The sequence below is a fragment of the Chelonoidis abingdonii genome, chromosome 15, assembly GCF_003597395.2.
Source record: "Chelonoidis abingdonii isolate Lonesome George chromosome 15, CheloAbing_2.0, whole genome shotgun sequence".
NCBI lineage: Eukaryota > Metazoa > Chordata > Testudines > Testudinidae > Chelonoidis > Chelonoidis abingdonii.
In genome coordinates this window covers 7,123,722-7,150,378 of record NC_133783.1, presented here as the reverse complement: position 1 = coordinate 7,150,378, position 26,657 = coordinate 7,123,722, and the positions used below count along the sequence as shown (strand labels likewise).

General features: G+C 42.5%; 1 protein-coding gene across 1 annotated transcript in view; it reads left to right on the top strand.

The window, feature by feature from the left end:
- Positions 1-13,508: 13,508 nt before the first annotated feature.
- The window catches only part of ZCCHC24 (zinc finger CCHC-type containing 24), a 156,549-nt gene continuing 143,400 nt past the window's right edge, over positions 13,509-26,657 (top strand). The window contains exon 1 of the mRNA XM_032786388.2: positions 13,509-14,157. Coding sequence (XP_032642279.1) covers positions 13,918-14,157 — 240 coding nt within the window. The 5' untranslated portion in view covers positions 13,509-13,917. The remainder of the gene's footprint in view (positions 14,158-26,657) is intronic.

Below are 26,657 nucleotides of genomic sequence, written 5' to 3'. Positions count from 1 at the left end.
TTCTTCAAATTATCAGAAGAACTCAAACGAACAGCAATTTTTAAAAAAAAATTGTATCAGAAGCAAGAAGCCTGTCAAACAATTATTGGAGCTACTAGATGATCAAGGTGCTGAAGGAACACTCAAAAAAGACCAGGCCATTGCAGACAAGCTAAATGAATTCTCTGCATCCATCTTCATCGGAGATGATGTGAGCAAGATACTCACACCTGAGCATTCTTTTTGGGTGACAGATCTGAGGAGCTGCCTCAATTGGAGGCAAGAATAGAGGTGGTTTTGGATCAAATCGATGAATTAAACAGTAATAAATCACCTGGATCAGATGATATTCACTCAAGCTGAAAGACAGACAGAACCACTGTGAGTGAGAGGCAAAAAGGCATCCTTTAAAAAGTGGAAGTTAAATCCTAGTGAGGAAGATAGAAAGGCGCATAAACACTGACTAACAAAGTGTAAAAATACAATTAGGAAGGCCATAAAAGAATTTGAGGAACAGTTAGCCAAAGACTCAAAAACTAACAGCAATTTTTTTTTTTTTTTTTTTTTTTTTTTTTAGGAAACATCAGAAGCAGGAAGCCTGCTAAAAACCAGGAAGCCACTGGGACGATCACAGGTGAAATAAAGGAGCACTCAAGGCATAAGGCCATTGGCAAAGACACTAAATTGAATTCTTTGCAGGCGGTCTTCACAGATGAAGATGTGAGGAGATTCCCAATTCTGACCATTCTTTTAGGTGACAGAGGAACCGTGTCCCAGATTGAGGTATCATCAGAGAGATGGTTTGGTAACAAATTGATAAATTAAACAGTAATAAAGTCTCCAGACCAGATGGCTTCACCCAAGAGTTCTGAAGGAACTCAATGGAAATTGCAGAACTACAACTGTTAAGTCTGTACCTATCATTTAAATCAGCTTCTGTACCAGATACTGGAGGATAGCTAATGCGATGCCAAATTTTAAAAAGGCTCCAAGAGGTGATCCCGGTAATTATAGAGCCTGTAAGCCTGCTTTCAGTACCGGGCAAACTGGTTGAAACTATAGTATGAACATATTTTCAACATATAGATGAACATTAATTTGTTGAGGGTGAGTCAACATGTTTTTTGTAAAGGGAAATCATGACTCATCCAATCTACTAGAATCTTTGAGGGAATCACAGCATGTGGACAAAAGGGATCCAGTGAATACTGTATTTTAGATTTTCAAAATCCTTTGACAAGGTCCCTCCCAAAGGCTCTTACACCAAGTAACAGCCAAGGATAAGAGGAAGTGTCTCTCCTGAGTATTGTAACTGAATAAAGATAGAAAACAAAGGGTAGTATAAAATGGTCAGTTTTCAGAATGGAGAGGTAAATATGGTGGGTCCCCAGAGGTTGTTCTGGACCCATTCCTATTCAACATATTCATAAATGAATCTTGGAAAAACGGTATAAAGTGGCAAAAATTGCCGATGATACAAAAATACCAAGATAGTTAAGACCCAGGCAGACTGCGAAAGCTACAAAAGGATCCAAAACTGGGTGACTGGGCAACAAAATGGCAGATGAAATTCAGTGTTGATAAATGCAAAGTAATGCACATTGGAAAGCATAATCCCAACTGCACATATCAAATAATGGGATCTAAATTAGATGTTACCACTCAAGAAAGATCTTGGAGTCATTGTGGGCAGTTCTCTGAAAACATCCACTCAAACAAGAAAGCAAACAGAATGCTGGGAATAATTAAGACAGGAATAGCTAATAGGACAAAAAATGTCATATTGCCTCTATATAATTCCATGGTACGCCTACATCTTGAATACTGTGTGCAGATGTAGTCACCGCATCTCAAAAAAAAAGATATTTTGGAATTGGAAAAGGTTCAGAAAAGGGCAACAAAAATAATTAGGGGTATGGAGCGTTTGCCATATGAGGACAGGTTAATAAGACTGGGACTTTTCAGCTTGGACAAAAAAAAGATGACTAAGGTGGATGGGATATGATAGAAGTCTATAAAATCATGACTGGTGTAGAAAAAGTAGATAAGGAAGTGTTATTTACTCCTCATAACACAAGAACTAGGGGTCACCAAATGAAATTAATAGGCAGCAGGTTTAAAACAAATAAAAGAAAATATATCTTCATACAATGCATAGTCAACCTATGGAACTCCTTGCCAGAGAATGTTGTGAAGGCCAAGACCATAACAGGGTTCAAAAAAGAACTAGATAAATTCAAGGAGGATAGGTCTATCAATGGCTATTAGACAGAAATGGTGTATATAGCCTCTGTTTGCCAGAAGCTGGGAATGAGCAATAGGGGATGGATCACTTGATGACTACCTGTTCTGTTCATTCCCTCTGAGGCACCTGGCACTGGCCACTGTCAGAAGACAGGATACTGGGCTAGATGGACCTTTGGTCTGACCCAGCATTATGTTTTTGCAATTTCATATTTAAGACTATCAACTGTGGCATGTAACCTATTGCTTAAATCAGCCTCTGTACCAGATGACTGGACGTTCCAGAGGCAATCCTGGTAATTACAGGTCGGTAAGAGTAACTTAAGTACCAAGCAAATGGGTTAAAACTATAGTAAAGAATGAAATTAGCAGACACAACAGAACACGCTGTGTTGGAAAAAAGTTAACACAGCTTTTGTAAACTGAAATCCTGCCTCAACCTATTAGAATTCTTTGAGGGAGTCAAACATGTGGACAACAGTGATCCAGAGGATATAATGTACTTGGACTTTAAGAGCCTTTGGTGAGGGACCTAATCAAAGTAAGCAATCATAGGATAAGAGGGAAGGTCATCTCAAGGGTCACTAACTGGTCAAAAGACAAAAAAAACTAAGGATAGGAATAAATAGCGAGTTTCAGCAATGAAAAGAGGTAAATAACAGGGTCCCCCAAGGGTCTGTATTGGGACCTGTGCTGTTCAACATATTCATAAATCATCTGGAAAAAGGAGTAGACAGTGAGGTGGGAAAGTTTGCAGATGATGCTTAAATTACTCAAGAAAGTTAAGCCCAAAGCTGACTGCAAAGAGTTACAAAGTGATCTCACAAACCTGGGAGACTAGATCACAAAAATGGCATTTGAAACACTATGTTGGTAAGTGCAAAGTAGTAGAGATTTAAGTTCCAGCCTCAGGTATACATATTCATGCTCGCTCTGATTGAGCTAGCATGCTGATAACGGAAGTGTAGCCCTAGCATCAGGAATAGTGAGACAGGCTAGCTACCGAAGTGCATGCCTAGAATCTCGGATGGGATCGTATTTGGGGTGGCTTGCCTGTCCTAACACTCATGCCACTGCAGCTGCACTTCTATTTTTAGCATGCTTGTTCAATCAGAGCTAGTGTGGGCATGTCTCCTTGAGCTTGACATTATACCTCCAGCTCCAGTGTAGACATTAGTTTCTATTTGGGGCTGTCCCCTGTTCCTTACCTTGTGATTGCCAATGGTATGGGGCGGTTGCCATCGCTCCCACTAGTCCAACACCCAGACTTACCACAGAGCTAGGATGTACAAGGCATGAATCTACTACCGGTGAGGAAGGGCAGAGAAATGGTGGATGAACTAGAGTGTTGAAGGGGCTGCTGCAACTGGCAGCAGTGGGGATGAATGGAAGAAAGCCTGTGGGCAGAGGTGACACAACAGTCAAAGCTTTACCACTGAGGCACTATCCCCATTTCGAGAACAACCAAAGACATTAAAAGTAAAATAAACAGAGCCCCTAGCACAGCTGCTCCAGTGCCCTAGTCTGCATGGTTATATAGAGTATCCAAGGGGCTCCAGAGAAGCAGCAGGACTTGATTTAACAGCACTGAGGAGACTTAAAAATACCTTCATTCAAGTTACAGAGCCACAGCTCAAATTTTCTACCTAAACCACAACAGAACAACCTAAAGGCCATGCTTCCTTGAGGTGGCATCATCTCCAGGCATAGAGGGCTCCTATAGCGTGGCAGGTGGGATGAGGATGGGCTGTCTCTCTTGCCACCATGACCCTTGCTGCTTTGTTCTCTATTTCCTGGCTTTCCAGCTTCCCCATACTCTCCTTCTGAGCTTCTTCGGTCAATGAGACCATGATAATGCAGAGGATAGAAGGGGCAAGAGACTCCCCTGATTAATGTTCTGGCCACCGCTGCTGATCACAAGATACTATCAGTTGTCAGAATCCAGTACATTTCTGAATGAAGCCAACAACCAGCAGAGCACCTTAGGAGCCAGTGCTGTATCGGGCAAGTCATGGCAATAGGAGCGTCAGCTGAAAAAGCACAAAGGGCTGCCCCATGAACCCAAACTAGTGTTTATAACCAAGCTCTATTTAGATCCGTGGCAGTGTCTCATTGCAACTGTGAAGTAATATGTCGACAACTTGACATTGTAGTTTCTGTATAGTTAGGTGACATCTCAGCCTGTCAGATGCCAGGGACAAGCCAGGAGGGCTCCCTGGGAAGTCAGTCAGGGCAGGATTTAGTTCCAGAACCCTTAATGCTACACTTTAGTCTGCTAACGTCCTTCCTCCTGGTTGGAGGCTTGTCACTGGTGTATGAGCTTTGCCCTGTAATTATCCCATGCAGTGTATGTTTGTTATAATTCATTTTATTAATCAATTATGAGGAGCTTAATTTATATAAACTCAAGCATCATCAATCAGTCATAGTAAATAGCACCGGTTGTATCTGACACCCTACAGTGTGTATCTGACACTCTCCTGATAACCTGTGTATGGCATTTTGTGCTTGACAATCTGCTTTACATTTACATGGGTTTGCTACTGACTTGTGTTAAGATGTGGGTCATGTCACTTATGCACTCTGCTCATGCTTTGATTTCAGTGGGACTACTCAGGAGAAAGGTAAGCAGGATTTGTCCCTAAAGGGTTCTTAACTATCTCAGTGCAGTAAGGCTACATTAACGTATAATATAGAAACAACATGTTTAAGTTTTCATTACACAACCAAATGAAAGAGGGGAGAAGTGTCTAGAGGCCTATAAGGATTAAAGTGTCAGGGATGCAAAGTTGATTTTGAGAATCTGAGAGGAAGGGGAAACAGGAAATGTTAGCATCAGTCATATCATTTAGGCCAGGGGTCAGCAACCCTTCAGAAGTGGTATGCTGAGTCTTCATTTATTCACTCATTTAAGGTTTCGCCTGCCAGTAATACATTTCAATGGTCAGACAGTCTCTTTCTATAAGTCTAATATATAACTAAACTATTGTTGTACGTAGTGTAAATCAAGTTTTAAAAATGTTTAAGAAGCTTCCTTTAAAATTAAAATGCAAAGCCCCCAGACTGGTAGCCAGGACCCGGGCAGTGTGAGTGAAAATCAGCTTGCGTGCTGCTTGCCTACCCGATTTAGGCAAAACCTTGTATTGATGCAGCGCTTCCCAGTTCCCATGGTGAGTGAACCATCTTGATATACCATTCCAGAGAGTGTAGCAAACTCACCCATCACCCAAGGAGGAGAGACGCCATAGTAGTGCCTCATCCCCACACCTCAAGGCCCCTGCTTCAATGTCTTGCGCCCTAGAAGAAGCAGAGGCACAAAGGGAGCAGTCCCTGTAGTCCAGGGAGCATAGGGGCTGTAATGGTATCTCATTTCTGTTTAGAAGTGCAAGGCAGGAGTCCTTGCACCCTCCCCTCCTTGAGCACCTGGACACAATCTAGTCCTTATGCACCTGCAGCAAACAGTTTATAATGAGCTAAATCAAATGCATTTCTTTCCAGACAAGGAGTATGTCTGACTTGCCTTCAGTTACTGAGGAGAAAACTGCTGTATCTACATATCAAGGACTCATGCCACTTATGTGTCAGGCACTCCAAAAGCCACATATGAATTTGTTTTAAGGACTTAATGTGTTTTGGAGAAGTCTTACAATTTCAAGAATTTTACATCCCCTTCCAATAGCATAATTAAATTATTTCATAATAAAATGAGAACTCCTGTCACATGAAACCCACTCGCTTGGAACATTCCACATACATTTTGGCTGCAGAGCCCAGAAGTGCCTAAAATCATATGTTTTATATATGCAAGTCCACAAATCAGACAATTACTTTGTATCTTGTTTCTGTATTAGCACTGCTATGCTCACTTGCACATTTCAGGGTGCTTTATCCCCACCCCATTTTGTGAATCTGGTCTAGTCTGAAGCCAGATTAGAAATATAGATTGTGCATATTACATTTGGATGAGCAGCTCTTGTAAAGAGACTATAAGAATACTGCAAATGGTCCATCTAGAGATGCAGATTTTTATCTATCATCTGTCAAAGCACATACAAGAGGATTAGCCTAACATTTGTAACGTCACAGTTTTGTATAACAGGCTGCCTAGCGTTTAGAAACCAGGATTAGAAATCCCCAAATCGTATTCCTGGCTCTGCCACTGACTTGTTTTAAAATGTGGGTCATGTCACTTAAGCACTCTGCTCATGCTTTGATTTCAGTGGGACTAGTCAGGAGAAAGGCAAGCAGGATTTGTTCCTGAAGGGTACTTAACTATCTCAGTGCAGTAAGGCTACATTAATGTTTGTTAAAATATTGCAATCCAAGGCTCAGACACTGCTTTCAGTCCACAGAGTCCTAGAAGATTAGGGTTGGAGGAAGCCTCAGGAGGACATCTAGTCCAACTTTCTGCTCAAAGCAGGACCAACCCCAACTAAAGCATTCCAGCCACGGCTTTGTCAAGCCAGGCCCTAAAAATTTCTAACGATGGAGATTCCACCACCTCCCTAGGTAACCCATTCCAGTGCTTCACCGCCTTCCTGGTGAAATAGTTTTTCTGACTATCCAACTTAGACCTCCCCTTCACACTGGAACTTGAGACCATTGCTCCTTGTTCTGTCATCTGCCACCACTGAGAACAGCCAAGCTCCATCTTCTTTGGAACCCCCTTTCAGGTTGTTGAAGGCTGCTATCAAATCCCCCCTTGCTCTTCTCTTCTGCAGACTAAATAAGACCAGTTCCCTCAGCCTCTCCTCATTAGTCATGTGCTCCAGCCCCCTAATAATTTTTGTTGCTCTCCGCTGGACTCTTTCCAATTTGTCCACATCCTTTCTGTAGTTGGGGGCCCAAACCTGGACATGATACTCCAGATGTGGCCTCATCAGTGCCGAATAGAGGGGAATAATCACTTCCCTCGATCTACTGGCAGTGCCCCTAGTTATACAGCTCAATATGCCATTAGCCTTCTTGGCAGCAAGGGCACACTGCTGACTCATATCCAGTTTCTCATCCACTGTAATCCCCAAGTCCTTTTCTGCAGAACTGCCGCTTAGCCAGCTGGTCCTCAGCCTGTAACAGTGAATGGGATTCATCCATCCTAAATGCAGGACTCTACACTTGTCCTTTTTGAACCTCATCAGATTTCTTTTGGCCCAATCCTCCAATTTGTATAGGTCACTCTGGACCCTATCCCTACCTTCCAGCGCATCTACCTCTCCCCACCAGCTTAGCATCATCAACAAACTTGATGAGGGTGCAATCCAGCCATCACTCAGATTATTAATGAAGATCTTGAACAAAACTGGCCCCAGGACTGACTCCTGGGACACTCTGATTGATACTGGCTGCCAACTAGACATCGACCCATTGATCACTACCCGTTGAGACCGATGATCTAGCCAGCTTCCTATCCATCTTGGAGTCCATCCATCCAATCCATAGTTCAACTTGCTAGCAAGAATACCATGACAGAGCGTATCAAAAGCTTTGCTGATGTCAAGCTATATCATGTCCACCTCTTTCCCCATATACACAGAGCCAGTTATCTCTTCATAGAAGGCAATCAGATTGGTTAGACATGACTTGCCCTTGGTGAATCCATGTTGACTGTTCCTGATCACCTGCCTTTCCTCCAAGTACTTCAAAATGGATTCATTGAGAACCTGCTCCATGATTTTTCAGGTGACTGAGGTGTGCCTGTAGTTCCCCAGATTCTCTCTCTCCCCTTTTTTAAAGATGGGCATTATATTTACCTTTTTCCAATAGTCCGGTACCTTCCCTGATCATCACGAGTTTTCGAAGATAATGGTCAATGGCTCTTCAGTCACATCAGCCAACTCCCTCAGCACCAGTGGATGCATTGGACTTGTGCATGTCCAGCTTTTCTAAATAGTTCTTAACCTGTTTTTTCACCACTGATGGATGCTCATCTCCTCCCCATACTGTGGTGCCCAGTGCAGCAGTCTGGGAGCTGACCTTGCCTGTGAAGACTAAGGATTCAAGGCTTTTTTTTTTGCAATATGCACGACTCCCATGGGGAATTGTGCACATGGGTTGAAGACCGTCCCTTTCTACAGTACTTTCTAGCAAAGATTGGGAGTTCCATTTTGAAGGGTCATGGAAGCCATTGCTCTTATTAATGAAATGTTGCTCTCCTTGATACTCCCTTTGTCTCCTCCTCCCACTTGTGATCAGGGTGGATTTATTTAAATCAAGGCAATTTAAATCACCAAGTGGGAATCCTCCATTTCAATCACTGATTTAAAATAAACTTTTCCATTTGCACCTCCGTTATTTCCTAAACAAAAAGGTACAGTCTCATTGGTCAATATAAATTTTAAAACATGTTGATTTACAGCTAAATACAGCCTTTACACTAGATGTGGTGCATCTTTTTGTTAACTAGGAGGGTACACTATATACACACAGTTGAGCAATTATAGAGTTTAATATTTTAAGATTATTATTGTATATTTTTAGTATATTAGAAAATGGCAAATGATATATTGCTTATTTACTAGATAATTTTTTGCTCATGATTTGTATCAAGCTGCATTAGGGATGGTAACTGGAATTGATTTAATTAAGATAAATTTTATGTGCTATTTGATGTGTTTAAACAAAACAACCTTAAGTGTTTTGGATACATAACCTTCTTCTATTAAAACATGTTGCACGTTTACAACTAGATGATTTATTAAAGGAACAGAGGGATTAACTGTAGTCAAAGAATTAAACTGATTATTTCAGGTCAGAGTAGAAAACTTTCAAATATGCCTAAGTGAAAGTGACTGGAGCTTAAGTGCCTATTTGCCTAAGTCTCTTGAAAATGAGACAAGAGTCTCCGAAATTACTTAGGTTGCTTTCTGAGGAGCATTTTTCATAAGGTTGTTTCATTCTGACAAACAGGCCTTGCCTCTCTTTGCTATACAATTTACATTTGGCATGAGGTACAGGAATTTCTTGAAAATATTTCCAAAGAGGGTATTTTGTGACCTGCACCCATGGCAGTTCTTTCTCCTGTTCCCAGGTGTTGAAATGAACACTAGAAGCAGCATGCTGAAGAATGTGATCCCTTCTTCCCACTGTCTTCTGCTTTGCCACCAGAGGCACTCCTTTTTAGTGGCACATTCTGCTCCTTCTCCCTTGTTACATAACTCCCCCACCATCCTACTCTACCCCAATCTCCTCCCCACCCCCAAAAGAATTAATTATCCAAGATTTCTGCTCATGCAACCCACATATCTTTTGGCACTGCAGTGTTGAAATATCAATGGATTCCAGGTGGTTTGTATCTCTGCATACACAAGCAGAGACAGCACAAGGCCATTTACTTCAAGTGCCCAGAACCATTCATAAGGAAGAACTGGTAGTTAGTGGGCAGATGAGTTTTCCTCATGATGTAGAGAGTAAATTTCCACAGTGGAGTTACAAATATTCATAATTTGAGAACTGAGCCAATCAACGCTCAGGTAGGGAGAAGCTATAAAACAGGAGTATGAGACTACCTAGGTGGACTCAGCAGATAATCCTGAGGATGCTGGATCTTTCTTCATGCTGCTGTGTAATCCTGGGATATAGAAATAGTCTCCTTTCTATATCCCAGGAACAACTCCTTCCCTCACAGACTACTTCTTCTATTTCTCTTGGAGAGCTTTGTGCATGTACTCTGAACAGCCACTTGAGTGGCTAAGACCAACATCCTGAACAAGCCAGAAAAAAAAGAAGCCCTAAAGAGCCACAAGATGACTACAATTGACTCTGTCTGTCATGGGGTTGACTCACCAGCAGGGGATTAGCTCCTTCCAGGTCTGCGTCCCTCTTCTGCTGCTCATTGCACATTCTACTTCTGCTCTATCTCTGCAACCCCAGCTGCTCTTTCTTCACGGAGGAAGGCCAAATAACTATCCATATTTCCCACTTCTGGGGTATCAAAAGCCTTCTGCACCAACCATTTCAGGCAGTCTTCCCGTGCACTGCCCTGATGATACCATTACATTAGTGGCCAATAGGGGAACCCTGGCCTGCCCACCCACTACTCCAGGTTCTAGTCCACGGACCCTACATGTGGCAACTCTGGCCTGCTTCTCCTCAGAATGTTGCTGCTTCCCTGGACTCCTTCCTGCAGCTTCTGGCTCCCCCTGAGTGTATTGCTCAAACACCCTCTTCCTAGGGAGTAAGTGCAGACAAATGAACTCTACTGACCTTCAAACACAACTCCCCACTTCCAGGCAATAACTGCAGCCTACTTTGAAACCACCCCTTTCTACTGTCAACTTCCTGTCTTTATAAATCCAACCCAGCTCTTCCCCCAGCTGGACTTCATCAGCAAATTAGGCCTTAGCACAACCTGGCTTCCCTCCAGGTATGGCCTATAGGTTAATTAGCCTAATTTATGCCTGTAGGCCTTGTGTGAGATAGACAACTCACCACACTGTACTACTCAGTCATATTCACATTATAAATATTACCATGTTCTATGCAAGGTACAGAATGATAGGCAGAAGAACAAGGTCAAATACTTGCTTCACCCAAAGTAATAGGAACTGAGTTTGTCAAAGGGAAAGGAAGAGCCAATATATAAATATGGTTTCATTAAGAACAATGCAGATTCAATGGTTATAGCAGAATGGGGAAAAAAAACACCTCACCTCATTATGCAATCTAGATTTTCTATTGTTCTGAGAACAGTAGGAAAATGACAGCAAAATAAGGGCAACATTATCCTCTCTGATCCTCTAGCAAGGGGCAAGATCTATTTCCTGGAATACATAGGTTCACTGTATATTCTAAATTCAGTACCCAGAACTAGCACTGACAGTAATGTGAGTTCAACTCAGGGAATAAGTGAAGACTGCACAGGGAAGTGCACAGGGGAAAGGGCCTGGGAATGATGAGAGAAAAGATCCAGAAAGCCGATGTGAAGGGAAGATAGTGATAATGATTTGTATTGCACTTGCTGGAAGAATAAGGATAATGCCCACTGGTTAGGATACTAGGATCTGATTTCCAAGATCCAGGTTTATTTCTCAGCTCTGCCACAGGCTTCTTGTTTGACCTTGGGCAAGTCACTTACGCTCTCAGTGCCTCAGCTCACCCTCCATACAACGGGAATAATAGCACTGCCTTACTGTATGGGGATTGTGAGGATAACTACATTAAAGATTGTTTAGGGCTCACACATTACAATAATAGGGGATGCCTAAGTACCAAATATAACAAATAAGCTGCCAATTGGCTCATTATATGCCCCAGTGTATAAAGTTATTCCATTATTTGGTTTAAAAAACAAGACAGCAGAGTTAGTGCAATATTAAGTTTGACAAGAAGGTCAGGACACAATAAAAATTAAACAAGTGCAACATTAAATCAGTCACACTTGATATTTTTGATACTCATCACATGAACCATGTCGTATCCATTTTTGTTAAGGACTCTCATTACCTTCAGTGAGAGGTCTAGATGCCAAATGAGGGCTGGATTTGACATCTTTTATTTATCCAGGAAAACAGGGATTGAAAATACTCCCTTTGTGACACGGCAATTAACATGCACCAAAAAAGGGAGTCCATTATACCAAAGACACAATTTCAAGCCCTCGTCTGGGCTTCCGAGCGCACCGCTCTGCCTGCCTGTTGAAGTATGAGCGCTCAAGGCAGGGACAGTATTTTGCGTCTCATTCAGCCTTATCAGCAGGCCTCAATTATTCCTTATTCCAGAAATAATGGGCTTGCAGAACCACTAAAGCCTGCTTTTGTACTGGCATAACTATATTGGTTAAAGTGTGGTGTTTATCAGTACAACCGTTTGTGTGAACACAGTTATACTGGTATAAATGTTCCTTATACCAGTATAGTTTATTGCTATCTTCTTAGACAGGAAAAAGTTATACTGACATAAACCATTTTACACTAGTACAACTTCATCTAAAGTGTGTGGGGGTATTGTTTTAAATATACCAGCAGAGCAAAACTGATCCAACTTGTCAGCAAATGAGGCCTTTAGCATCTTGCTTCCTTTTACAAACTCCACCATCCATTGCTCCAAGCGTCTGGACTTTACCAGCTCCATCTTCAGCAACTGAGTTTATAAATTCTTGTAGCCAGATAGCTGTGCAGTTAACTAGCTACTCCCATATGCAAAATACATCCATCTTTTGAGTTTGTAGCTGACAGTTAATGGTATTTTCTGTGCACACTCAGCCCTGCATTTCCAAAACATTTGTAACTTTGCTTTTTCAGAGCAACATTTTTCTTCCATGTGAACAGCACACATATCGCCCATTAAGGCCAACTCATGAGCCAACTCTGAAAAGTCAAAGTATTGATGTTTTTCAGTTATCTAAGCAAAGAAAATGATGAAATTCTTAAAAACAAAACAAAGCAAATACATGCTGGGTAGGTGTGTGTGTTTTTAGCCTCTGATAACTCGATTAAGGGCTTTTGCTCAAATGTAAAAATTTACCTTCACATAGAGACTCTAGCTTTGAAAAGACATCTTGGTTTTATTGCCACAATCTTTAAACAGTATAGGGAAAGCAGGATGGAAAAGGTTTGGGAACAGTAATTACCCACTCAAGCACTTTCCCAAAAGAATAATTCCTCTTCCTCTTTTCTGCCGTTGACTCCTTAAAAGGCCTAAGTTGTTATCCCTTCATTGTATGCTAACTGAACCAGGGCTCTTCAAGAAGCCAATCCCAGTCTACCTAGCTGGCTTTCCTAGGGGAAGCTCACAGCACTCTCCTGCCTTATTTGGGAAACCTTTACTCTGCAAGGTCTTGGCACAGCCTCAATAGCCCAGGAACCTTCTGCGGACCTGGAGTTTTGACAAAGATCGAGTGAGACAGGCCCTCAAATAATGAGTCCTTAGCCCTGGTGAGAAACAGAAATAAAGAGGGGAATGCACGCTACCACGGCACCGTGAGAACACCCTCACGGGACTGGAGTCCTGGCTGGGAGGCGAGCCCTTCTCCAGGAAGACCACAAAGAAAACCCAGGCAGCGAGAGACAGGCCCACAAACGCATGGTAAAAGTTTGCACATAAGATGCACGAACTCCTGCACTTCGGAGCCAAGCAGCGCTCTGTTCCGCTCAGTTCAGCCGCCACTCGTGGCGCGTCGGCACCCCGCAGGGAGGGAAGGAGGCAGTACCGTCCACTGATTGGCCTATAGCCTCATACATATTCAAATTAGTCAGTCCATTGAGCTTTCCAGGCAGCGCCGGACTTCCATCTCCCCGCCCCGGCGCTCCATATGCAGCTGGCTGACCAGCGGACAGGATCGGCTGCTGTTGCATAGTCAATTAGCCCCGCCCCTCCAGGGCTGCCTGGGGGAGTGGGAATAAAGTTAGATAGCGGATCTGGCAGCAAAAGGAAAACGAAGGGGAAAAATACTCGCAAGAAAGTTTCCTGCTAACTTTGCAGCCGCGGCAGCAGCTATGCCCGTGCGGTGCGGTGTCTCGGGTCTAGGGGGGCTCGGATCGCCTTAGGGAGGGGAGGGAGGGGGAGAGACAAAAGTGTGGGGCTGGCCGGATTAAAGCAAAATAAAGAGCAGTACCCCTCCCCCTAAGCGAGAAGAACCCAGCAGAAGCGCGTGGGGTGGAGAAAACATCCCGGGGAGAGCTGACCAGAGGCAGTGAGCGAGGAGCGGCGGGAGGGGGCACAGAGAGACCCAGGCAGGCGGCAGCGTTTGGGGGAAAGATGAGCTTGTTGTCAGCCATAGACACCAGTGCTGCTTCTGTCTACCAGCCTGCCCAGCTCCTCAACTGGGTCTATCTGTCGCTGCAAGACACTCACCAGGCCAGCGCCTTTGATGCCTTCAGACCCGAGCCCTCTTCTTCCCAGCACCCCGATCTCAGCTACACCAAGAACAGCCCGGAGCTGGGCTCGTCCCTCAGTTCCAGCTATCTGAACAGCTTCTTCCAGCTCCAGAGGAACGAGGTAGGTGCCTTTCCCACTATGCCTGCCGAGTGGGATCGCTAGGTTGGGTAGAATAGTTTCACTGGACAGAGTCTGAGCTGAGCCAGGAGGGGGGACAGGCTCTCTGCGGCCAGAGGAGCAGAGCTGCAATCTGTGATCGCTTTGCAAAAGAATCGCAGAAAGTTCACTCTGAAATTTAGCCCCAACCGCCATGATGTTTGAGAAGTTTTTCCCATTTTTTCTAGAGTTGGATTCCTGTTATTTTAAAGAAAAGCTGTCCGGACCAAAGGGCGCCTTTGCTTTTAATAGTTTTTGTAAAGTACAGGGGGAATACTTAAGAGCTGGAGAAAGAGTTCCCTTCTTTTAAGTCCGTGAAAAATAATCAGTGCAGGTTCTTTAACCAGTAATCCTAGTTTGTCGCTCCAATTTCGGATCTTGCCTTAAACCCTCAGTTTTGTTTGAAGTGGCTTTTTATTTTTCCAACCAGTAAAAATGCAACTTTAACCTGTAACTTTCTGCTGTTACTGATGTTGCCAAGTCTGCGCAAATGAACCGTGCTCGGCATTGTGTTCAGATGGGAATTCAAGATGGGAATTCAAGTTGTAACAAAGTTTATTTCACTTTCAGGCTGGGGGGTGCGTGGGGGAAATTACCGTTTGCTTCTGTGGGGGACGTATGGCCTATATTTAAATAGATATAAATATATATATATATTTAAACCCCCCTCCCCCCGGAGTGTGCTCGGCACACAACTTCTGTTGACATTCTGGTAAACGATTACACTGATTTATTTGCATTGCTATCACGGAGCTGAACCAGATACGGTAGAACAACTAATAACGGGAGGGGGTGGGGGAGGTAGAGGGAAGGGGAAAGGACAACAAATACATTGTAACATTTTAAGTCAGTGAAATTGCTGAAGTTCAAAACATCCCTCTCATGCTTAAAAATAGGACTGGAAATAAACTGGTAATACAGGATAACATTGTTAGATACAGATTTTGTTTAAATAAATACCTTGCAGATGGTAGAACTGAAGCTGAACATTTTAATCAATAATGATGGGAGACTGAAAACATTCGGATTGTTTACTTTAGAAAAGAGGTGATGAAGGGATGTGATAAAAGTACATAAAATAATGGTCTACAGCAGAATCTTGTGTTTTCCTTGTCTCATACCACAAGAAAAAGGGAACAGTCAATGACATTAAAAACTGATAGGGGAAATCTGTTGTGTGGGGAAGTATTTAAACTGTGAAACTCACTGACACATGGAATCCCAGAGGCCAAGAACTTAATATTTAAAAAGGATTTGGCAATTTATTTGGGTATCAGGAATATGGGAAAAATTGTTAAAGAGATATAAAACCTCCTGTTTCAGGTTTTAAGACCCTCTCTAAGTACTAGCGATCAGAAGAACCTCTAAGGTGGTGTCATTCTTGCACTTTCACCTGATGCTGGCCACTGTAGAAGACAGGATACTGGAGTAGATGGACATTGAGTCCAATGCACTATGGCAGTTCTTAGGTAATGGAGTTTCAGAACATTCCTGAAGCCTAGGAACAGGTTAAAATGAGCTCCCACTTTAAAGTATAGGACTCTTTTTTTATTTTGGCACAGGGACCAGAGCTAAGGAATCTTCAGTTAAAGTCAGCAGCCAGTTTTTGGCATAATTTTATTAATGGGTTACTACTGATGCGATTACGAACCACCACCAAGGAAACAAGTTTAAACATCAGTCAGACTTTATTTAATAATGGAATGTTTGCAGAACCACTGTAGTCCGAAATGGACACGTCTGCTATTTTTCAAAGGAAGTTATTCAGCATTTAGAAGTTCCATATCCAAATTCTTATTCAGTGTAATTCCTTTAAAAAGGTAAAAAAAATGCAGAATTCAAAAGCACATTATTCTGTTAGCAAAGTCAGCAGGCAGTGGGAGTCAAACACAGAACTGCACACCTGTCAGTTCCAAGTTGACAGATATTGTCATTTTGCATTTGAGTTGCACGCATTCTGGTTTCGAGACAGAGCTAAGAATTCAGAGTTTCAGTCTTCGTAGACTTTCTCATTAGGGGGTTGATAACACTGTGCAGCTCAGCATTTGCTAATGTTAGAATCCATTCTGGTCAGAGTCAGGTATTTTCCCCCTGATGTAAAACTAGCCAACAGTAATGTGTGGCTGCAGCTAGGGAGGCTGGGAAATTGTGTCCCAGGAACAGAGCCCTTGGTGGAGATTTTTGGTCTTTCTAGGGTTCCCTCTTTCTGTTCCCACTGTATGATTTGTAACTAGGGTTTCATCCTTCTTTCTATCAGAAACATCACCGTCTGCCTTCTGGGAAATATTTCTCTCCAGCTCTTTCTCTACATCCAAAACCTATTCTCACCAGCTCTACTTCAAGGCTCAGTCCCTAGGTTTACTAGGCCACTTCCAGATGGCTGCTTCTGTTGTATGTTGCAAACCACCACTTTATCAACCCCATCCTCACTAAGCAGTCATGGTGAGTCTGACAGCTACATTTACCTGTGCTACATGTCTGCTAGAGCCCCCACTCAGGTAGGGCGCATGCAGAGAAAGGGATAGTTCAGTGGTTTGAGCATTGGCCTACTAAACCCAGGGTTGTGATCTGGGGCAAAAAAAAAAAAAAAAAATCAGAACTTGGTCCTGCTAGTGAAGGCAGGGGGCTGGACTCAATGACCTTTCAGGGTCCCTTCCAGCTCTATGAGATATATTATTATTATATGCAGTCGTGTTTTACTCCTTTTACTCTTGCAACAACTTCCTAAAGCACTTCAGTCACATCAGCTGAGAATGCAAACACTGTACAAAGTCTGTAGGATTCAACATCCAGGTAACATGGAGCCATGATTCTATGAGGATACTTCATATTTAAAAAGGATCAAGCTTGTTTGCAATTTTCACAAATGCATTGTCCTGCTTCTAACTGCAATTGAGCAGAGCACACAGTTGATCTGAGGCACTTTTTAAATTTCACATTAGTGTGTCTATTATACTTGTTAATTAATAATTTGAACTTCTACAGCATCTTTCATTTAAGATTCACCAAACAATTTAAACATGCTATAGCTCAAAAAAGCGCAAATCAATACACTTCTCCACACAGTCCACAAGTTCGAAGCTTGAATGTTTCTTGGCAAGACAGACCCCAAGAGGATTTCTTCCAATGTCATATTCTTAATTCTTGAAGTTCTAATGTCTGTTTTTGTCAACAGTTTCAAATGCCATTAAGTACATACTTAGTAGTTAGACTGTTTACAATTATTTTTGGGAGTAATGGTTCCGTATATTTCTTTTACATCAAGTGGGTTCGTGTGATGCCTTTGGAACACAAATAGTTTTCCAAAGTTAAAACTGTTAACTGTTTTTAATATAGTGCTTACTTTGGTTGGCGTTTTTTCCTCCTAGTTTTGAACTGGCTTGGCTTAGCCTCAGGCTGAGCTGTGACAATGATTGACGCATAGCTTATACACAATATTTGGAAAGTGACCTAATGAGAGGCCAAAATAGCAACAGATTGAGAAATGACAGGATCATAGGGAATATAATAAGCATGTGTACACCATGTTGTCATGCAGTTGAAAAATTTTCAGAGGGGAGTGCTTGGAAAAGTAGACAGCTCATGAAAAGTTGCTATTTTATAGGACTTGCAAGTCTGCATGGTAGTGCCTGTGTATGTGACTTGCATGCTGACCAAAGGAGCTGGACAGAAAAAAATGCAGGCATCCACAAAGTACTCTTGCACTTAACCAAGATTTTTGTCCTCCAGACTTTTTTCCACTACACTGGATGCCTTCTAGATAAACATGATGAATACAGCAGTTTGGTGCATAAAAGCCCCTTGTACCAACAAAAAGGCAACAATAAAAGGTTTAAACAGTACATTGACAATGAATGTTTTGTTTCAGCTGGGAGACTCATTTTACAAAACAGACCTGGTTTAAATAAAATTTTACTGGAGCATTTATTACCCAAGATATGAAATAAAGGCATTTTGGAACACAACGATGCTATTGAACTCAGCTTAACTTTCATTATAACCTCATTCTTTGGAGCCAAGTATTTGAAGTTTGTTGTAGGATTGCTTACAACCGATTTAATGTATTTGAGAGTCAGCCAGGTAACTGTGTCAGTTAGTGGTATAATTGAGAAACCTAAGATAATGGTGTGTGTAATCAGGCGCAGACTCACCCAGCGGCGCCTCCTGCTGGTCATCTCCAGGAATTAGCTCTTTGACCCAGGCGCGCCCTCTGTCAGCCGGTGATCCGCTACTACTACTGGCCCCCCGTGTTCCTCCAAGGACCGCAGTGCCCCTTTAACTGGGTGCTGCCCCCTGGCAGTACCTCCACAGTTCTGGGTCTCCCCCTCCCAGGGGAATCCTCACCCACTATCTCCACTTTGCCTCAGTCTTGGCTACTGCCCAGTCTCCATCTAGCCCCTGTTCAGTGGGGCACACTGCAGTGTAAATGCCACTCGTTGCCAGCAAGGGGTTTTTTGGACCTGCTGCCTCTGCCTACTCATGGGCTGTCCCTGCAACCCAGTACCTAACAGGCCTTACCAGGCCTGCAGCCTGGGGCTTTCCTAGGCCAGAGCTCCCTGGCTCCCTTGGCCTTTCCCCTGCCCTGCTCAACTCCAGATACCTGGTTAACCTCCCTGCAGCCAGGCCCTTTTCTCTCTGAACACAGAGAGAGATTGTTGAGCTCCTGGCTCTCAGCCTCTTACATAGGGCCAGCTGAGACCTGATTGGGGCGTGGCCCAGCTGCAGCTGCTTCCTCAATCAGCCTAGTAGCTGCTTTCCCTGCCACAGCCCTCTCCCAGGGCTGTTTTAAGCCCTTCAGGGCAGGAGCGGGGTAACCACTTCGCTACAGTATGGCAGACCCTTCACTTCCTCACCCTCGTGTCCTGCCCCGATACAAAGTGGCGGGACCTCCTGCCACCTCTGGAGGGTGAAGAGCCCCGGTGGGCCAGCCTATACTCCACCCTGGTCCCGAGGCCCGCCGGAGATATCAGTTGGCGGCTCCTTTATGGGGCTGTGAGCATGGGCGTGTATTTGGCACGGTTCACCCCTGTCCCAGAGACCTGCCCCTTCTGCGGCGTGAGGGAGACCCTGGCGCACGTTTACTTAGAGTGCGCCAGGTTGCAGCCCCTATACCAGCTCCTCACGAACGTACTGTTGCGTTTCTGGCTGCACTTTTCCCCTCACCTCCTTCTCTATGCACTCCCTAGCTGCGGCCCCACAAAGTCACGGGACCTCCTGGTCAACCTCCTCCTGCCCTTGGCTAAAATGGCCACCCACACAATCAGGGAGAGGAGGTTGGCCAATGGAGACTCCTGTGACTGTGGGGCTTGTTTCCGATCCTCTGTCCATTCATGTATCTGGGCAGAGTTCCTCTGGGCGGCGTCCACTGGCTCCCTTGATGCCTTTGAGGAGCAGTGGGTGCTGTTTGGGGTTCTCTGCTCGGTGTTCCCGTCAGGCTCCCTCCTTTTGACCATTTGACCTCACTCCTGTCCCTGTTTCTTTTGTTAGTTGTCCTCCGAAACCAATTGGGTTTTGAGGTCCTGTAGATCCTCCCCTTAGGCTAGGGGGGATCCTTTAGCAGTGGGCGGGCTTCCACCCGCCCACTTCTTGGAACCCAATAGGTACAGTATGGCAGATTTGTATGTTGTTTTCCATATTCACTTTCAACAGGCTGCCTACCAAATTGGTACAGAATTTGATCATGTAGTGATAGCCATCATTATATAGGGAAAAGCTTGACTTATCAAGTTCAGTGTCCTAACTCCAGCAGAGGCCAATACCTATACTTGAGAGGAAGCACCTTGTCTTTACGATACACTATCATGTCTTTATGATACACAACCATTTGTGCAGTGCTGTACATGGCACTGGAGAGAGGGGAATTCCTTCCAGTAACCTCTGCAACAGCCCTGCTACATCTGGTCTATTTACCGTTATTTTAACATGCATTACTGCAAGTATTTACTGATTATAACAGTGTAACTAGAGGATAATTTGATACCCTGTGACCTCCCAGATCAAACTTCTTACAGACAAGGAAGAACCAATTGGTAATGGGAAAATGTGAGCTACATGAATTCACCATTGTAAGGAATGGATTCACCAATTTAGAAAGGCAGTTTATTTTGGGGGGAGGCAGGAGAATTAAGAAATCTAATGGATGTCCTCTGGGAAGTAGTACTGACACCTATTGTAATGAAAGAATGCTAGATGGCTGAAGACCACCAGCCCATCCTCACATTAGTGAGGTTCTCAAGAGAAAAGGACTAATGTTAATGAATTAACAGGTAGTATTAAACTGGGAAATGTGAATGACAGTGAGGACAGAGACAATACAAAGGTATTTGAGGCCCTGTTTGCTTAAAATCTCTCTATTTTTTCTACCTAAATATTAACTTTACTTGCCTCAAATCAGTCTGTATGTGCCTAAACAGAGATTCAGGTGCCTAAGTGTGGCTAACAATATGAGCAGAAAGTAACAAAATGAAATTAAACTATCATAAAAGGTAAGTACATCTACACCGGGAAAAGATACTCCCATGCACTGATGTTCAGTGGGAGGAAGAAATACAGGCATGATGGGGACAGTAGATGAGATGCAAACTGAAAATGTTACATGGCAACAAAATAAAACAAAAAAGCCTTTGTAATTTTGACTCCATACAGACAAGCTTTAATTACCTCAGAGGGTAGGAAATAGTCCTGTATATCTGTAGCTCATCTTAGATTGTAAAATCTTTGAGGCCTTTGATTATGTTTGTACGGTGCCTAGTACGGTGGGGCTTGGGCCTCTAGTCATTCCTGTAATACAGACAATAAACTGTAACTGAAGTGTTGCACGGGCTGTAGTTAGGTGGCTCTGAGCCCCTCATTCATTACCCGACAGAGAGCCAAAATGGAGTGAGTTCAGATGATCAGAATGACTAATTATACTTTTAGCAAAGCAATGACTAAAAGGCTGGAGGAATATTACGGTATATTAATATGTGAAGGATGTAAATAGTAAGCATTGAGAGAAATTACTTAGGTGGTACACAGAAGAAAGTGGGATGAAATTAAAAAAAAAAGGCAAAATATCAAGAACAGCTTCCCCATAGTAAAATCTAAAAGCTAGTGGATTAGCCTTCGAAGGGAACTGATGGGAGCCCCGTAGGTTGGGACTCTTAGAATTAAACTGGACTGTGCACTAGTAAAAACAGTGTAGGGACCTAACTTGTACTTGCAGGGAAATGGATCAGGTGACCTGTTATCCATCTCTCATTTCTAGGAATACCACACACTGACTTCATACTTTGTGAAGAGAGATTTCCTTTTCTTCTAAATTTATCAATTTTGAGGGAGATGGTAAGAAAAGAGACTGATGGATTTTCACTACACTCTTTGTATCTTCTGAACATAAGAACTGCCATATGTGATCATACCACTGGTCCTGTAAGTTCAGTATCCTGTCACTGACAGCAGATACCTCAGCTCAAGGTGCTAGAAACCCTTCAATAGGCAGTTCTGGGATAACCTGCCCCTAAGGCAAATTTCCTCCTGATCCCCAATAGAAGTTAGTTTATGCCCTGCAGCATGAGAGTATATATCCCTGCCAGATCTTTAAAGTGGTTTATTTAAAGTGGTTACTATTCTAAATCTGAATATCCTCATCATCCATCCTAATGTATAATCCCTTAAATATTTCAGTCAGACGTTTCCTAACGTCTCCATTTCAGGGTAAATAAGTGCAGTTACTAGCCATCTTTTATTTAAATGCTGTTGTGTGAAAAGTGAAGTGATAGCCACGGCCACGAAATTTAAAAAGGTCGTTTTCAGAACTGTAGAGGTTTGGTTTAAGACAACAAAAATAAGTATTTTTATTCATGCCAAATGCTTGTCATCCATGAAGCAAATGCAAGAATTACCATTAGAGCAATGTCTTCAAGGCCCTAACCATAAAGTACCAAATTGACTTCAGTAGGGCTACTCATGCGAGTAACGATTACTTACATAAATGAAGACAGTAGGACTATGCCTTGCGTTGGGCCATGGCAATAAGCCTCCTTGGCTGCTCTTCTCTGGAGAGCTTTTCAAATTTCAGCTATGCCCATAATCTGTCTGTTGAGCCAGAGTAGTTTAGCTCTCCTCTGTGGAAAAAGAAATTTAAACGGCTGTAAAAAAAACCAAAACAAAACATGTTTTCACCTATTTCCTCTTTAATCAAATAGATTTGCTATAATTTCCATGGGATGTGCGTGTGTGTGTGTGTGTGTGGATATATTACGTTTATAACCCCAGCTATACATATAGGCCCATGTGCCCAAAATTATACTTTAACAAAACATACTGTAATGGTGGTGGTCTGTTTCTTATGCTTGGTTAATTTCCTCATTGTCATTTTTCTCACTGTTGTTCATGTTATTACTGGCACTTGAGAACTGCACACTGGACATGACAGGCAATAGCTCAACAATCCCCTGCCCTCCGACTCCTTTAAGAATAATAGGAGATGATTAACCATCCATTTTTTTTGTAAATTACAAGTAGCTTATGGCCATTTAAAGTAACAGTCAACTTTAATTCTAGCCAATTAAAAAAAAAAAGTTAAAAATACTTTCATGTACACCCCTCCAGTTACCATTGCCTTCTGTTTTCTGTTTCCTCACATAAACAAAGGAATCTGACAACACAGGTGAAAGAGTGAACCTGACTAGACACACAAAGTATTGTCAAATAAACAAAGCAATCAAACTGGAACAAAATAACTATTTGACCCAAACTTTTCAATTCTATCATTTTTATCTGTTACTTGTAACAATAAGTAAAAAGTTCCAGAAGGAAGTGACATTGTTTTATGCTGACTGTGTCCCTTTAAATCTTTACTTTCAGTAACCCTACAAATACTGAATTTGGCCCCCCCCAAATTTTTGAGATTCCAAGAGACCAATCCCAATAATGCAATTGGGGCCCAGTATAAAGTTTATTTTTAGATTTTCTTCATCAATTAATGGTTGTGGAAGATTCCATTTTCCACATGAAATCCTCTGTTTATCCGCAGGCATTATGGGGAAGTAGCCAGGAACAGGGCAAGCTTTTCCCCTATTGCCCAGCCAGCATGCCCCAATACTCTTTAGGAGAGATTACCGCAAGGGTGAGAAGGTCAGATTTCATAGTCTGTTCAGTGCTGAATATCTTTGTTGAGTTTTTGAACGAAACTGCCAATTAGTGCTAAATGCAGTTGTAACTTCTGTGGTGTAATATAAACCTGAAGAGGACTACAACCATTCTACTTATGCCACTGTGTAGGGTTTTGGATGGTAAAGGATTTTGGTCATTACCAACTCAGAGCACATTTAAAATAACAGTCTAGAGATAGAAAGCTCCATACCCATTAACAGTTCCTTTACTTCATATTCCTGTGTTGCTACTTATTTGTTATTGTTGTTGTGTAGTCTCCTATGAGATGTACCATCCAGCTGTGTTAGAGGGAGGCAGTCAACTTCACTTACAAAAAAAAAGAGAGCTTGAACGAGCATGTCCTGATTTAAAAAAAAAATCCCTTAAGAGATTTATAAGGGGGTGTCTGTTTCTCTGTTGATTTTCAGAAGGGTGTTCAGGATGGTGGGGCAAAAGCCGCAGCCCCAAACCTGCTCAGAACCATCTTACCTCACCCCCTCTTCATATGTTTGCTGCTGTCAGTTCAGTTTCAATTTTGCTCCTGCTGTCTTGGTAAACACTGTCTTACAGAATCTGGGAAGGAGCATGCATGCAAACACCCTAAGAAGCAGTGCATTGGAGTCAGGTCATCATGCTGCTGCATGAGACAAGAAGCACAAGTGACCAAATTACTCATTATGGCACATGCCAAGTCTTTCTTATTCTTAAAGTAATGCCAGGATTAACCAGCAGAGCAGTTTGGCTACTAAAAGGAAATCCTGCTTGTTTTACTCAGTGGAGTTATCCCACTGAAGACAATTGGATTCCTCATCTGAGTAAGAACAGCAGGACGCAGCCTTAAATTGGTCCCACTGATTCTGAAGTAGCTTCAGCTGCAAAAGCCTTTCCTCTGTTGCTCCTTTATCCTCCCTGTCTCTGAAACTAGCGCTGCTGAGTTACAGTGCATATGCTTTTGCTTCATTATCTAAGCAGTTATTTACAGTTGGGCATTTACATCATGGCAACAAAGGAGACATCCATACAGTGTTCCATAGCCACTTAATATCACATCAAAGGATGAGCCACATTTGGAAAACTGGAAAGAGCAAGAGAGAGCAGAATTAATTGCAAAGCCTAATTCAGCTCCCAGGAGAATGATATGGAACCAATAATTTATAGTTAAGTTCTTATTAATTAGTTTTTGAAAAGTCAGCAGTGGAGAAGAGCCCAGTTACATGTATTTTCAATCTGACTGGTGGAAAAATCATTGGCTAACTCATATAAACAGTTTGGAATTTTACATTCCCAGAAATCTCTCATTGATGCAGCCTTAGCACTCATTTTCTGTCCCAGCTCAGACTCCCCAAGATAAACTTCATAAGATTTTTTTACTTAGGTGTTTCACACAGAATATGTAACAGTATTTATCTTACCTTTCATTCCAAAGGACCTGAACAAGCTGTTATTGTAGCTAAGTACCATGGAGTGATCTTTCATTCATTCTTCCTATACAGATCCCTGTGGGGTGGAACAGTCCACAGGAAAACCACTCAGTTGTTTAGAACAGCAAGCAAAAAACAAGTTTGCTGATAAAATAGCACAGGTAATTTGGGTAGGCAGGTAGGAATTTGACCAAGACACTTGTTAACATGCCTGTTCTTGTGGAAAGTAACATGGATCTTAAATTCTCAAAACCAGATATAAAACCAAGGTCCTATCTCTTCCAAGATGTGAAAACTTCTCCCCTATTATTGTAAATGTTGGGGTATGGGGAGATGAATGAAGGGCAGGTAAGCATGGGTAATATGGAGCAACTATCAGTAGTTGTACTGGTCCTCAGGAATAAAAATGGACTTTCCCTCTGCTTACTAGGCCAGGAATATTGCTAAAAAAAATGTTTTCTGGTTCAAAGTTTCTGGGCAGTGAAGCAGAGAGGACACTTGATTTCACACAAGTACAATGATATTGGATGCTTCCTTAAAATTGCTGGGTAGTTCCACAAGACACAAGAGTTAGTATTTGCACTTCCCTCTTTATGTGATATCTGAGAAGCAATTTGATACCCATTTTGCCACACTCAGGCAGTTTTAAGAGGACCCACAATGAAATGCTTACATTAGGCAGAGAATATTAGGCTTTGCTCCTTTGACATTATATGAAGGAAACTTTATTCAGCCATTGTAGCTCCTCTTGAACCTGAAAGTATTTTGAAGTTTTGCAAAACTATTGAGTCAACAAATCTAGAAAGATAGGATTTCACTAAATCTGATACGATTTAAGCAGATGATGTTTCATTAATGGCATGAGTTAGATAATGCTTTGACATGTGAGGTCAGTCTAATATTTCATATGATACAAAATATTGATATCTACTTACAGTGGAACCTAATAAGGATTCACCTGGGGAAGATAAGGTACAGAACTAAGAGTTTGTGCATTTTTATTTTTAATGCCTTAACATATCAGGTCTGGAAGCAGATGTTTCATACTCTTGGGAATCCAAGATTCTCAGCTTTCCAAGGATATGACAGTTGTTTCTAGCCTTGGTGATTTGTGAGATATCACACTTTAAAACTGTCACAGGTCTATCATGGCCTTTTTGTCACCGGTTAAGTCTGAATATGTATTAACAACTCCCAGATTTAGAACCAGAGAAATTTGAAATCCCTGCAGCTCTTCAGGTCCCATTGCACTGCTGAAACTTACTGCATGCTCTTTACAACTAAGGAATTATGTTCTGCACTTCTTGAGACTGATCGTGAGCGAACTAAAAGCATTCTGCATGGCTCACAAAAGCGCTGCAGTCTCTTTGACTCCTGCAGCCTATTTTGAGGACTGCTGCAGCCTGTAGCAACTGCATAATGCTGCTTTAGTCATTGCATGACCACCTACATCCATTACCTTCAGAGGGCAAGAATCTGTGATTTTGCCCCATCTGACAACCACATAACAGAGCAACATCTTAAGAGGATGTGGAGGCTGGTTCTATCTCAGCGACCTGCCTGCCTGCCAGCCAAGCATTTTAGAGAGGCTACATGGTTCAGAGAAGGCTTTCCCCCAAGCTAACAGCTCCAACCCCTCAAACTCTCCAGAGGGTGGGTGGGTGTGTTTGCAGGGGGAGTCCACATTTTTTCAAGTTAGATTAAATGCTAGACAGCCAGGGTACATGTCTCAGAGCCACGGACACCTTGGGCTGGATAGACCCAAAGCAGCAAAAGTTACTCTGTAGTTATCAGAAAGTTATTTTATTGACTGCATCTTAAATTGTGGGAAGCCAAGCAAAAAAAAATAATGAAATTTTAAACAAAAAACAGAACAAGATTAAGATGTAAATGTGCACTTTCATCCAC